The sequence below is a fragment of the Pseudopodoces humilis genome, chromosome 1, assembly GCF_049639895.1.
Source record: "Pseudopodoces humilis isolate 2021_Gansu_Grassland_sample_001 chromosome 1, ASM4963989v1, whole genome shotgun sequence".
NCBI classification, from domain to species: Eukaryota; Metazoa; Chordata; class Aves; order Passeriformes; family Paridae; genus Pseudopodoces; species Pseudopodoces humilis.
In genome coordinates, this window is record NC_142200.1 from 1,777,475 (window position 1) to 1,788,010 (window position 10,536).

At 51.2% G+C, this 10,536-nt stretch overlaps 1 protein-coding gene across 1 annotated transcript; it reads left to right on the plus strand.

Moving 5' to 3' along the window:
* The first annotated feature begins 3,322 nt into the window (after positions 1 to 3,322).
* Positions 3,323 to 9,430, plus strand: ARC (activity regulated cytoskeleton associated protein). The gene is made up of 3 exons (XM_005516875.2): positions 3,323 to 6,557; positions 7,101 to 7,267; positions 7,662 to 9,430. Exon 1 carries the CDS (start codon positions 3,804 to 3,806, stop codon positions 5,016 to 5,018), a length of 1,215 nt encoding a protein of 404 aa, XP_005516932.1. The 5' UTR covers positions 3,323 to 3,803; the 3' UTR covers positions 5,019 to 6,557; positions 7,101 to 7,267; positions 7,662 to 9,430.
* Positions 9,431 to 10,536: the final 1,106 nt, after the last annotated feature.

The following is a 10,536-nucleotide window of genomic DNA, read 5'->3' on the forward strand; positions in this document are numbered from 1 at the left end:
TCCAGGAAGCTCTAGGGAGACAGCCCACGTTGACACCATCCCTGCTGAGCTATGAGATGTGGCTTTTTGCTATTTCCTCTACTTCCCTTGCTTCAGCTGAGCTCTTTTGGAGCAAACTGCTCTCCCTCATCCTCACTTCCTACTTTCTTTCCACTCTTCTTGCCCCTCTCTTATCTTGGCCATCCTGTGGCCACCCAGGGGACTTCTGCCTGCTCCCCGTGCTGTCCCAATCCATGGATCCTGTCCTTCCTTAACTGTCTGCCTCTCTGTGCCTGGAATCTGCCTGTCAGCCTCAAATTGCCTCTCTCCATCACCTCACTCCACATTTCCCTCCTTCCTTGGCTTCCGGCTCCCCTCTCTCCTCCTCCTCTTCCCACACACCTCGCTTTAATTAGAAATACAAAGAAAATGCTTATCACACATGTCTTAATCAGCAACTCGTTCCCCAGCAGGTCCAGAAGGAAAACCCCCCATTCGTCCTCGCTTCTCCCACTTCCCCCACCACCTCCACAGAATTAGGAGGAGAGTGATTAGGGGGAGAGCTCTGTGAAAGGAGGCTGAATGTGATTAACCCAGAGACCTGGAAAAGCTGGAGGGAAGAGCCAAGAGAAACGTGGTGATGTTCAGCAAGGGCTAATTCTGGAATTTCTGGGGGGAAAAAAGAGTCCCTGGCAGCAACTGACTGGGAGAACTGGACCTGGGAGTGCTCAGCAGGCTGAGGATGATATGGCAGCATGTCCTGGCAGCAAAAAATTATCCTGGATTGTGGGGGCAGAAATACAGCCAGGAGATCATGCAAGTGATTATCCCCCTCTAGTCAGAACATTTTAGATAATATTTAGTTGCTGCAATGGGGTTTGAGCCTCTTAATACAAGACACTGATCATAGGGAATGGGTTCAGGTCACTGGGCTGGTCAGAGCTGGTCCCTGGTGTGGGATTGGACACTGGGGAAGTGATGGCTTTGGGGGAACCTAACAGCAGTGCCCTGTACCCGTGGGGAGGTTATCAAGGACATAGAACCAGGATCTTCTGGTGGCTGGTGAGAGGACAAGAGACATCAGGTCCAAATTCCAACAGGACACTCATTTTGGGTTACAAGGAAGAAAGGTTTTCCCTCTGAGCAGTCACCATCCCTGGGGTTTTCAGTATCTGAAGCCATCTCAGCTGACCCAGCAGCTGACTCAGCTTGGAGTAGGAGGTTGAGCTAGAAACCTCCTTAGTCCCTTACATCCTTAATAATCCTGGGATCCTGAGACAAGAGCCAAGTGTCAAATGAGGCCGTTCAGATCCAGAACTCTTCCCCAGCCAAAAGTAAGGGAGGAGCAAAGAGAGGCAGCAGGGCTTGGAAAGGGACTCATTTATCAGAGCAGGTTTAGGAGCCAGACTTCAGCAGGTTTCATCCCAGACTCTGGCATTTGATGGGACAAGGAGAGGCTGAAAGCAGGTCATTTTGCAGAGTTAATGCCACCCTATCTTGTCCCCATCCTATGGGTCATTTCTGGGGCTCCTGAAAAGCTTTCCAGGGAATATCTTTGCACCAATCCAGAGATACAAAGGTTGCAGAGTCTCTCATCTCTTCCTGGCAGAGCAGGTTTGAGGCAGATTCTGGGGTGCTGAGACCACAGCATAACAGGCTCCAGATCTGTCCCAAGCCCTCAGGTGATTGACATTAGACTTTTTCTAAACATGGACACAGCGACCCCAAAATCATGTGTTTAGGAAAACTGGGTGAAATTGGAGAAGTAAGCAAGGCAGAGGGCAGTCATGCAGGAAGAAGTGGCATTGGGAGGGTTGCTGGATTAGGAATTCTGTGTTACGCCCTCAGGGTTTGGTCCCTTTCCTGCTCACTGTCCCTCCCTCCCTGCAACCAAACCAAACCCTTCCAGGTCAGCTGCTGCTGCCCTAAGTAATAACCCTCTTGTTCCCTGAACCACCACCTGCTAGGGAGCAGACACGGGCCCTCTGGCACCACATGGATTTGATGGGAAAAAAGGGAATCCTGACCCCTGCCCCTCATGCCCTTCAACTTAACCTCCACCAGTTTGTGATCCTGCTGTGACCAAATGCCTGGGCTCACCAGGATCTCCTTCCAGCAGGACTTCACTGAAAGACCCTCTGCCTCTTCCTCTTTTTGTTCCTCTGGGATGGCTGAATTCCCACCAGGAAGCACCCAGCCAGGAGCTTTGGGAGTGAAGAGCCATCCTAAACCTCCCTTGGCACACTGCCCAGCAGCCCGAGCACAGGCAGGGCACCCCCACCCCACTGCCAAAAGGCTCAAACCCCCTTTTTAGATTATCCCAATGAATCAGCATCCCAGTGCCTCCGGCCACTGGCACTAGGAAGGGATGAGGAGGCCCAGATGTCCTCAGCACCTCTCTGAGGGTGTTCCGGCAGGGAAACTCTCTCGGATTAGGGAATCCTTTATCTCTGGCTTATGTAAGACCCGGAGACTCCTTTTATGGTTGGCTTTTCCTGCCTTGTCAAGAGCAAAGAACAAATGTAGCTTCATCTGCGCTGGTGGGTTGGCTCACTGATTAAGCATCTGATTCAAAGCTAAGTACAGAAAAGGCTTTTGATGGGCGGATTTAATTCGGTGTAAAAACCAGGATGTCGTCCCCCTCCCTCACCCAATATTCCCAATATTGGTTGGTCTGGAGCAATTAAGCCGCGGGAATGACTCCCACCTACCAAAGCCCGAGAAAGTCCAGAGCTCTCCAATTTGTGCTGAAGTGGCTCCTTTGAGTGTTTCCCCCTCTGCTTCCCCCCTCCTTTTTACTTTCCCTTTCTCTTCTCTCCCTCTTTTTTTTTTTTTTTTTTTTCGCTGCTGATTTACCACCATTCCCAGGAAAATCTGCATGAGGAATCAGCTCACCCTGTGCGTGTGTGTGTGTGCGCAGGGGGTGTGCGGGGGGCCCGTGGGCGTCTGACACACCGGATTCCTCCCCACCCCGCCCTCCCGAGCCTTGCCAGGGGACGCATGTTAATGATGACCTTGCTGAGTAAAGACTTGTGGAAGGAATAAGTGTTTCTCCTGCGCTCCGAGAGGCGGAAGGTGCGATTACTCATCCATCTCTCCAACTGTCTCCAGCACCTTTCAAGCGCTTCTCGCGTCGAGTCTGGGGGCGTGAGCGAGGGGGTGGCGAGCGAGGGGAGGCTGCCAAAATCTGGGTTGCCACAGACACCGGCATCGCTTTTCCTCCAATGAACGCTGCGCTGAGAGTGCGAGAGGAGGCTGGGCACCACCCACATGTTGAGCTGCGCGGAGTATAAGTAGATGGAGGAGCCTGGACTAGTGGCAGTTCAGACAGGGAAGAGAAGCAGCTCTTCGCATCCCCAGTGAAAGCGGTTTTTGACTCACCTAGTTTGCCCGAGGAGAAATCACCCGGATTTTTGCTGCAGCTTCCAGCTTCTTTGTGCATCTCTGTGTGATTTTCTCCGGCGGGGACTTTGCGGCGTTCCAGATTCCCAGCGGGATTGGACATCTTATCCAACTCCTCTCCTTGTTCCTGGAGGATCCTGGTTCTCTCTGGGACACCCCTGAGCACGTGAGACCGGCGTTTCCAGCTTGGCACAGGGAGAAATTTGCCTACAACTCTCTCTGGGATCCACGTGGACCGACCGGCTCGCTCTGCGGTGATATCTGATTGGGTTGTGTTTGTGTCCAAAAGTCCTTGGAGGGGGGTTTAGAAGTCTCTGTGTGTCTTTCAGGAAGTGTTGTGGTGGGGATTTTTGGGATCCAGCTCTAGTGCCAGGGCTTACAACCTACTTCTTTCCGTGTTTGCCACTCGCACGGTCGGAGCCATGCAGCTGGACAATGTCACCAGCGCGGGCGTCCACTCCTTCCAGGGGCACCGTGGAGTTGCCAACAAGCCCAATGTGATCCTGCAGATAGGGAAGTGCAGGGCAGAAATGCTGGAGCATGTCCGGAGGACCCACCGGCACCTCCTGACAGAGGTCTCCAAGCAGGTGGAGCGGGAGCTGAAGGGATTGCAGAAATCCGTGGGCAAGTTGGAGAACAACTTAGAGGACCACGTCCCAACTGAAAACCAGAGGTGGAAGAAGTCCATCAAGGCCTGCCTGGCCAGATGCCAGGAGACCATTGCCCACCTGGAGAGGTGGGTCAAGAGGGAGATGAATGTTTGGAAGGAGGTCTTTTTCCGCCTGGAAAAGTGGGCTGACCGCCTGGAGTCCATGGGAGGCAAATACTGCCCTGGGGAGCAGGGCAAGCAGACGGTGTCCGTCGGGGTGGGAGGCCCAGAGATAAGGCCAAGTGAGGGGGAGATTTATGATTATGCCCTGGACATGAGCCAGATGTATGCCCTGACCCCTCCTCCCGGGGAGGTGCCCAGCATCCCCCAGGGCCACGATTCCTACCAGTGGGTCTCCGTGTCGGAGGACGCTCCAGCCTCCCCGGTGGAGACACAGGTGTTTGAGGATCCCCGGGAGTTCTTGAGCCACTTGGAGGAATACTTAAAGCAGGTGGGTGGAACAGAGGAGTATTGGCTGTCTCAGATCCAAAATCACATGAACGGCCCAGCTAAAAAGTGGTGGGAGTACAAGCAGGACTCCGTCAAAAACTGGGTCGAGTTCAAGAAGGAATTCCTGCAGTACAGCGAGGGAACTCTGACTAGGGATGCTATCAAAAGGGAGCTGGATTTGCCCCAGAAAGAGGGGGAGCCCCTGGATCAGTTCCTTTGGCGCAAGAGAGACCTGTACCAGACCCTCTATGTGGATGCAGATGAGGAGGAGATTATCCAGTACGTGGTAGGCACCCTCCAGCCCAAACTGAAGCGTTTCCTGAGCTACCCCCTGCCCAAGACCTTAGAGCAGCTGATCCAGAGGGGGAAGGAAGTCCAAGGCAACATGGAGCACTCTGAGGAGCCCAGCCCACAGAGGACCCCTGAGGTTCAGCCAGGAGACTCCGTGGAGACTGTGCCCCCCTCAACCACCGCCAGCCCCGTGCCGAGCAATGGGACTCAACCAGAGCCCCCCAGCCCCCCAGCCACTGTCATATGAGCTCCCCTGAGGGGGGTCTGGGTTCTGTGGAAGGGAGAAGGGGGCTTATTTAGGAAGCTTCTCCTTGGAGGGAAGTTCTGGCTGAGACGAGACCTGAGGGGTGCTCAGTCCAACAGCCCAGAGCAGAGGGATTGACTTTGCTCCTGGGGGGAGGGAGGTGGTGGGGCAGAGGCGCCTCGGGATGGGGTTGTCCCCCTCGCCCAGGCCGTGCCGTGCAGTGGTGCTGGGGACCCTGCTGGCACCACTGTGGGGAACAGCCAATTTTATGAGAATTCCCTGACAAGAAACTAGAGACAATTCCCAACTTGTGAAGCAGCCGCTCGGCAGAGGCAGCTCTCAAGGACTTCATATGAGTGCAGCAGTTGGTGGAGGGTTCCTACCCATCTGGATCTCTCTTTTTCCTTCTCTCCTCCCTCCTCTGGAGGGTGGCTCTGTCCTGAGGTGACAGCTTTCTTTTGACCCTTGCCTGTTTTTGATTAACCTCTGGGTTTCTGTTCACTTGGCAACCTCCTGCTCTTAGTTGCTCCAAAGGATTAAAGTAATTTTTTGGATTATTTTTTGTTTTAAGAAGGAAAAAATCCTATTACTTCAGGAGCTGAAAGCTTTAAGAATCTGAATTACTTTCTGTGGTTTTCATTTCACTGCACCTAATACCTGCTTTAATGTGTTTCTTTTCAAGAGGCTCTTACTGGTTTACTTCCTGTCTTAGTTTCTGCTCACTCAGATTCCAGGCCACTGCAGTGCAGAGGCAAATTTCATCCTTTCTCTGCACATTATCCTGTGCATTCAGCAGGAAACAAATTTTCTAATTAAATTCTGAGCTCATTTATTGAAGGAGCAGTCTCCTTCCTTTCAGAGAAGAGAGGGCGTTCAAGGTAGAGAGAGGAGACACCAGAGCTCTTTTTAGAGAGACTGGGGGGAGGGAAGGGAAATAAATCCTTATTCTTTGAATGAAGCAAACAAACACACCCTAAATTCAGAGCAAAATATCCCCAGAGCAGCAAATCGAGTCCATGCTGATGTGTGGAGACAACAGGAGCTTTTGCCATGTAAAAGCCAAAAGAAGTGAAGAGAGGATCTGTGTGCCCCAGCACAGTTTTAGCCTGTGCATCGCTGCAATGAGTTTCTGCTCACACAGACAGACTCCAAATGCTCTTGGAAACCCTGGCACCCCTGGCCTGGAGCACCTGAGGACAGAGTGCTGTCTGCTCACAGAGAAATTCCTGCAACATCTTTGCCACAGATGGAGGTGGACTTGGACTTTGTGACTTTTGCGGCAGGAAATGCTCAGCGCTTACCTTTGGCCAGTGTTTGATGTTAGGACTGAGAGAAGAAAGACATTCCTGAAGTTTGGCTCTCCAAAGCTTCCTGAGGCTGGACACATCTTTGGCATCATCTGCATCCACCACCAGACCAAATAAACAGCAGGGATGCAGCAGCAGGAGTGACCCTGGGATGTTCCTGGCACTGCCACAGCGGTGACGTGTGGCGCTGGTGGCTCAGAAGGCCTTTGCTGTGACTCCTTCCAAGAGGCTGAAGGTAAGGCAGCTCTCTGGCATTCTCTCCTCACAGCTAAACTGGTCATAGGATGTCCAGCAGAAAACTTGCCCTGGGATAAAAGCTCTGCTGAAATGGGATATGAAGCACTGGGGCTGGGAGAAAGGGGAAGGGAGAGCCAGCCAAAGGGAAATACAGGAGTGGGGAAAGTTCCCAAAGAGGGCAGTATCCTGCACCTTCTGGTTAATACGGGAAATGACTGGGAAGCTTCTTAATTAGTCCAGCCCCAGGACCTGCCTTGTCCTTCATGGAGAAGCTCTGGGTTTGAGTCCCCAACTGAGGCAGCACATCCCAGGTCAATGCACAGCCCAAAGGAGCTGCAGGTCTGCTCTGCATTCTTGCTGGGAGCTGGTCTCAGGAATGGTGGGAGCTCTCCTCTCACTTGTTCTCAGTTTGTCAACAGCTCTGTGTGCAGGGAAAGGAGCATTTCTCACTAATGACCCGGGCTGAGTGACGGGGGAGTGGGAGTCACTGCTGAGGATGAGCTGGCCGTGTATTACAAGCTTTGTCTCCTCTTGCTTATAGTGACTCACTCAGATCCTCCTCTGAGAAGGAATCACTTTGCAGCATGCAGCACTTGGGAGGAAAGCCACAGAAAAAGCTGCAAAACAAAGGTCCCAACATCAGACCTGCTCTCAGGACCCTCAGCCACCAACTGCCAGACCCACCACCAGAAGGAAAGACTGGCACAGGTAATTACATCCCGTATTACCCCGTGGGCCTTCCTCAATCTCCCCAGTGCCCTGACCTGAGATGTTGAACAGACAAAGGTGCAAACACCTGTGCTGATCTTGAAACCTCAGTCTCAGGGGCTGCAGCAGCCTGGCACGGCCAGAGAGGTGGGATTTCAGCTGCTTGGTGTGAGAACCCAAGCACCAGCCCCAATAATTGATGCTCCAGGGACTGCACATCATGGCTTTCCCTTGGCTGGACCATGGGCAAATCCTTAAACCCCCAACACCTGGTGGGTCCTCGGGGCTGCAGGCACAGCAACATTTAATCCCAACTCCTGAGAATTCCCCCTTACTCCCCACTTCAAAAATCTAATCAGAGTTGGTGCATTTTTATTTCTTTCCCCTTTTCCAGCAATCCCTGATGCTGTTGCTGGGAGTCCTTCTCTGTGTCCAAGAGCTTTCCCAGGGAAGAAGAAAGTGCTGCAGGAAGACAGAGGGCAAATCATGCACCAAAGAGCCTCCCATGCAGTGCAATGCCATGTTCAAGGTGCTGAGAGCCAGAATGAAACTGGGAAGCTGCTTCCAACAGGACAAAGAAAAGCCTGAGCTGGTCCAGGTTCTCCAAGCACAGAAGAAAGTGCTGAGAATTGAAAGGCCAGAAGAGAAGAACCGAGTCCAGGCTTTGGGGACAGCAGGGATGCTGGGCTTGTGCTGTGACTGTCTGTGGAGAGGATTCCGCACCTCTGCGATCTGGGGCCGCTGGACTCACCTAAAGAAATCTTCACTAGATTGTGATCCTCCGTGAAAAAAAACTTTCCTGATTAACTTTGCCAGGGGGCTGATCCTGCCTTGGCTACGAACCCTCCCCGCTGGCCATGCTGTAACTCACCTCTCCTGAGTCGAGGGTAGCTTCATTTCATGCGGGTATCAGTTCCAAACCTCAAAGGGCTCCCGGAGTTTGGAGAAGCATCCCACGCTCCAGATGCTTGTCTGAACTGTTGGAGCCTGCACATCTGGGCCAGCTGTCTTGCCAGCAAGGAGCCTTGTGAGACAGCAGGAGCTCTCTGGGTCTGCATGGGCCAGAGTTACTGCAAGAACTGGGGTTCTTGTGCTGGCTTTGGGGTGACTGCTTCCATCCAGACCCAGGGAGCCCAAAAAGAGCTCAAATGAGCTGGACAAGACAGTTTTGGTTCATCTCTCAGCCGAAGAGGTCCAGTTGGTTCCTCTCTCTTCCAGAGCCAACTGTCCTCTGTGTGTGTGTGTGTGTGTGTGTGTGTGTGTGTCAGTGCGGGGGGTGTGTGTGTGTTGAGCAAAAAAAATCCACATTATTTAAATTCTGTGGTGTTTTGTTGCATTTGAATTAAGCCAGAGGGACTTAAAGTACATTCCAACAAGGCTCAGCAAAAATGTTCAGGACTGGAAAATTCCATAAAACCATGTAAAGGCAGATTCCCGGGTATCATCTTAAGGTCTAAATGACATTTGATTTTGAGGTGCTTAATTTCCAGAGTCTCTTCCAAGGGACTAGACTGCCTCAATAGGCATTTTATTTTTCCTGCTTTTTTAGGGAATTAGCCTTTCTGTGCTACTTGGTCATTTGGTCCTGAGGTTTTTACATTTTCAGCTGGCTTTTTGGAGTGTGCAGAACTGAATCTCCTGGACTGATTTGATTTCAATTGTTGCTCCCAGCAAACTGGAGCTTTACTTGTAGCACCCTGGTTTTTATTACCAGCCTCTCCAGGAAGGACTGGTAGTTTATTTTCCTGGGGCAGAGTCACATGAATGAGAAGCGTGGATGTATTGTACCTCTGGAACTTTAGCAGATTTCAGCCACTGCATTTTTTCCTCCCTAGGCGATTTTACATTTACTGATGAAAACTACTTTAGAGTTTTTATTTTTACTAGAGATATTATTAATTCAAATGACCTTGTACAAGAGGCAAACACGTCGAGTCACTGCAGGTTGTAGGGGTTGAAGCCAAAAGGTCTTTGTAAGCCGACATCACCTGCCCTGGATCTGACTGGATCAGGCAGTTTATTCCTCATGTGTCATGTTGGAGTTACAAGATCACACCGAGCCACTAGAGCCTGTCAGTAGAATAGTGCTACACTCGATTTGCTATTGTAGCAAAGCCTTTTGTAGATTTATACAATAAAACTTTGAAATATCTGCTTCAGTTGCTTCCTGCCTCGTTCTCTGGTCTTTCTTCCTTGGTCTGTGGGTGACTCAAGTATCTGCTGCCCTCTGAAAACTTGGGGTTGTTGGGGTTACCTGGCTTATGAAAATCTTCCTTCTCAGCAAAAGCACGTGGTTGACACGACAGTTAAATGCACTGAGTTGTTCAGACCCTAAATCTGAGTCAGATGTAGCCCATGAGGTTGGGAGAAGTGGTCCTTTGTGGGATTTGGATCTTGTTGGGTACAGCTGAGAGAAGGACCTTTGAAATGAGGACAATCACATTCCCACCCATGTCTGAGAAGTTCACAGAAGAGCTGAGGCAAGACAGGACAAGGTAAAGAAACTAAACCTCAGTCAGCTCTATTTGACAGCCAGAGAGCCTTTGTGAGTGGGAAGCACCCACACCCAGCAGCGTCCCAGGAGCTGGGATTTGTTATCTGTTGCATTCTCAATTCCTTGGGTTTGTTACCTCTAAAACATCCCCAGGTTAACCAGGCTGGAGTCGGGGAGCACAACAGGGAGAGGAGCTCAGGGTGTTTTAAACCGAAATGTTTGTTTTTAGCAATAGATTGATTCCTGGCCCCTAAGGTGTTCAGTCCAGGGATAAAGCAGTCTGTCTCTGCAAATCCTTTTCCAGAAGAATCTTTGCATTCAGGTGGATTTAGCTACATTCCCTGCTCCATCCCTGGCCTTTCTCCAATGAAGGAAAATAGTCCAGGGTGGGATGCAACTGGCAATGTGGACCATCCACTTGGATGGGTCAGCTGGAGAAACAAAAGGAGTAATTCCATTTACTTCAGGGATTAAATGCCCAATGGACCTCCCAGAGATCCTTTTTGAGCTCAAATTGGAGAGGCAGAGATGATCTGAAGGCCAAAGATGCCTCAGGGAGAGCTGCTGACCTTGGAGTCTCCAGCTCTTTGCAGCTCATTCAACCACAAACTCTTGGCAAGAGTGTGAAGGAAATTTTAATGGTGCAGTTTGGTTCCACAACTGAACTTTGTGCCCTTAAGTGCCAGAATCAGCCAAAAAGTGGGAAAAAAAAAAAATTGAGGGGACAGACCAGTGACAAAAGTTCATCCAGTGTCACCCCAACCTGTGACAGGGT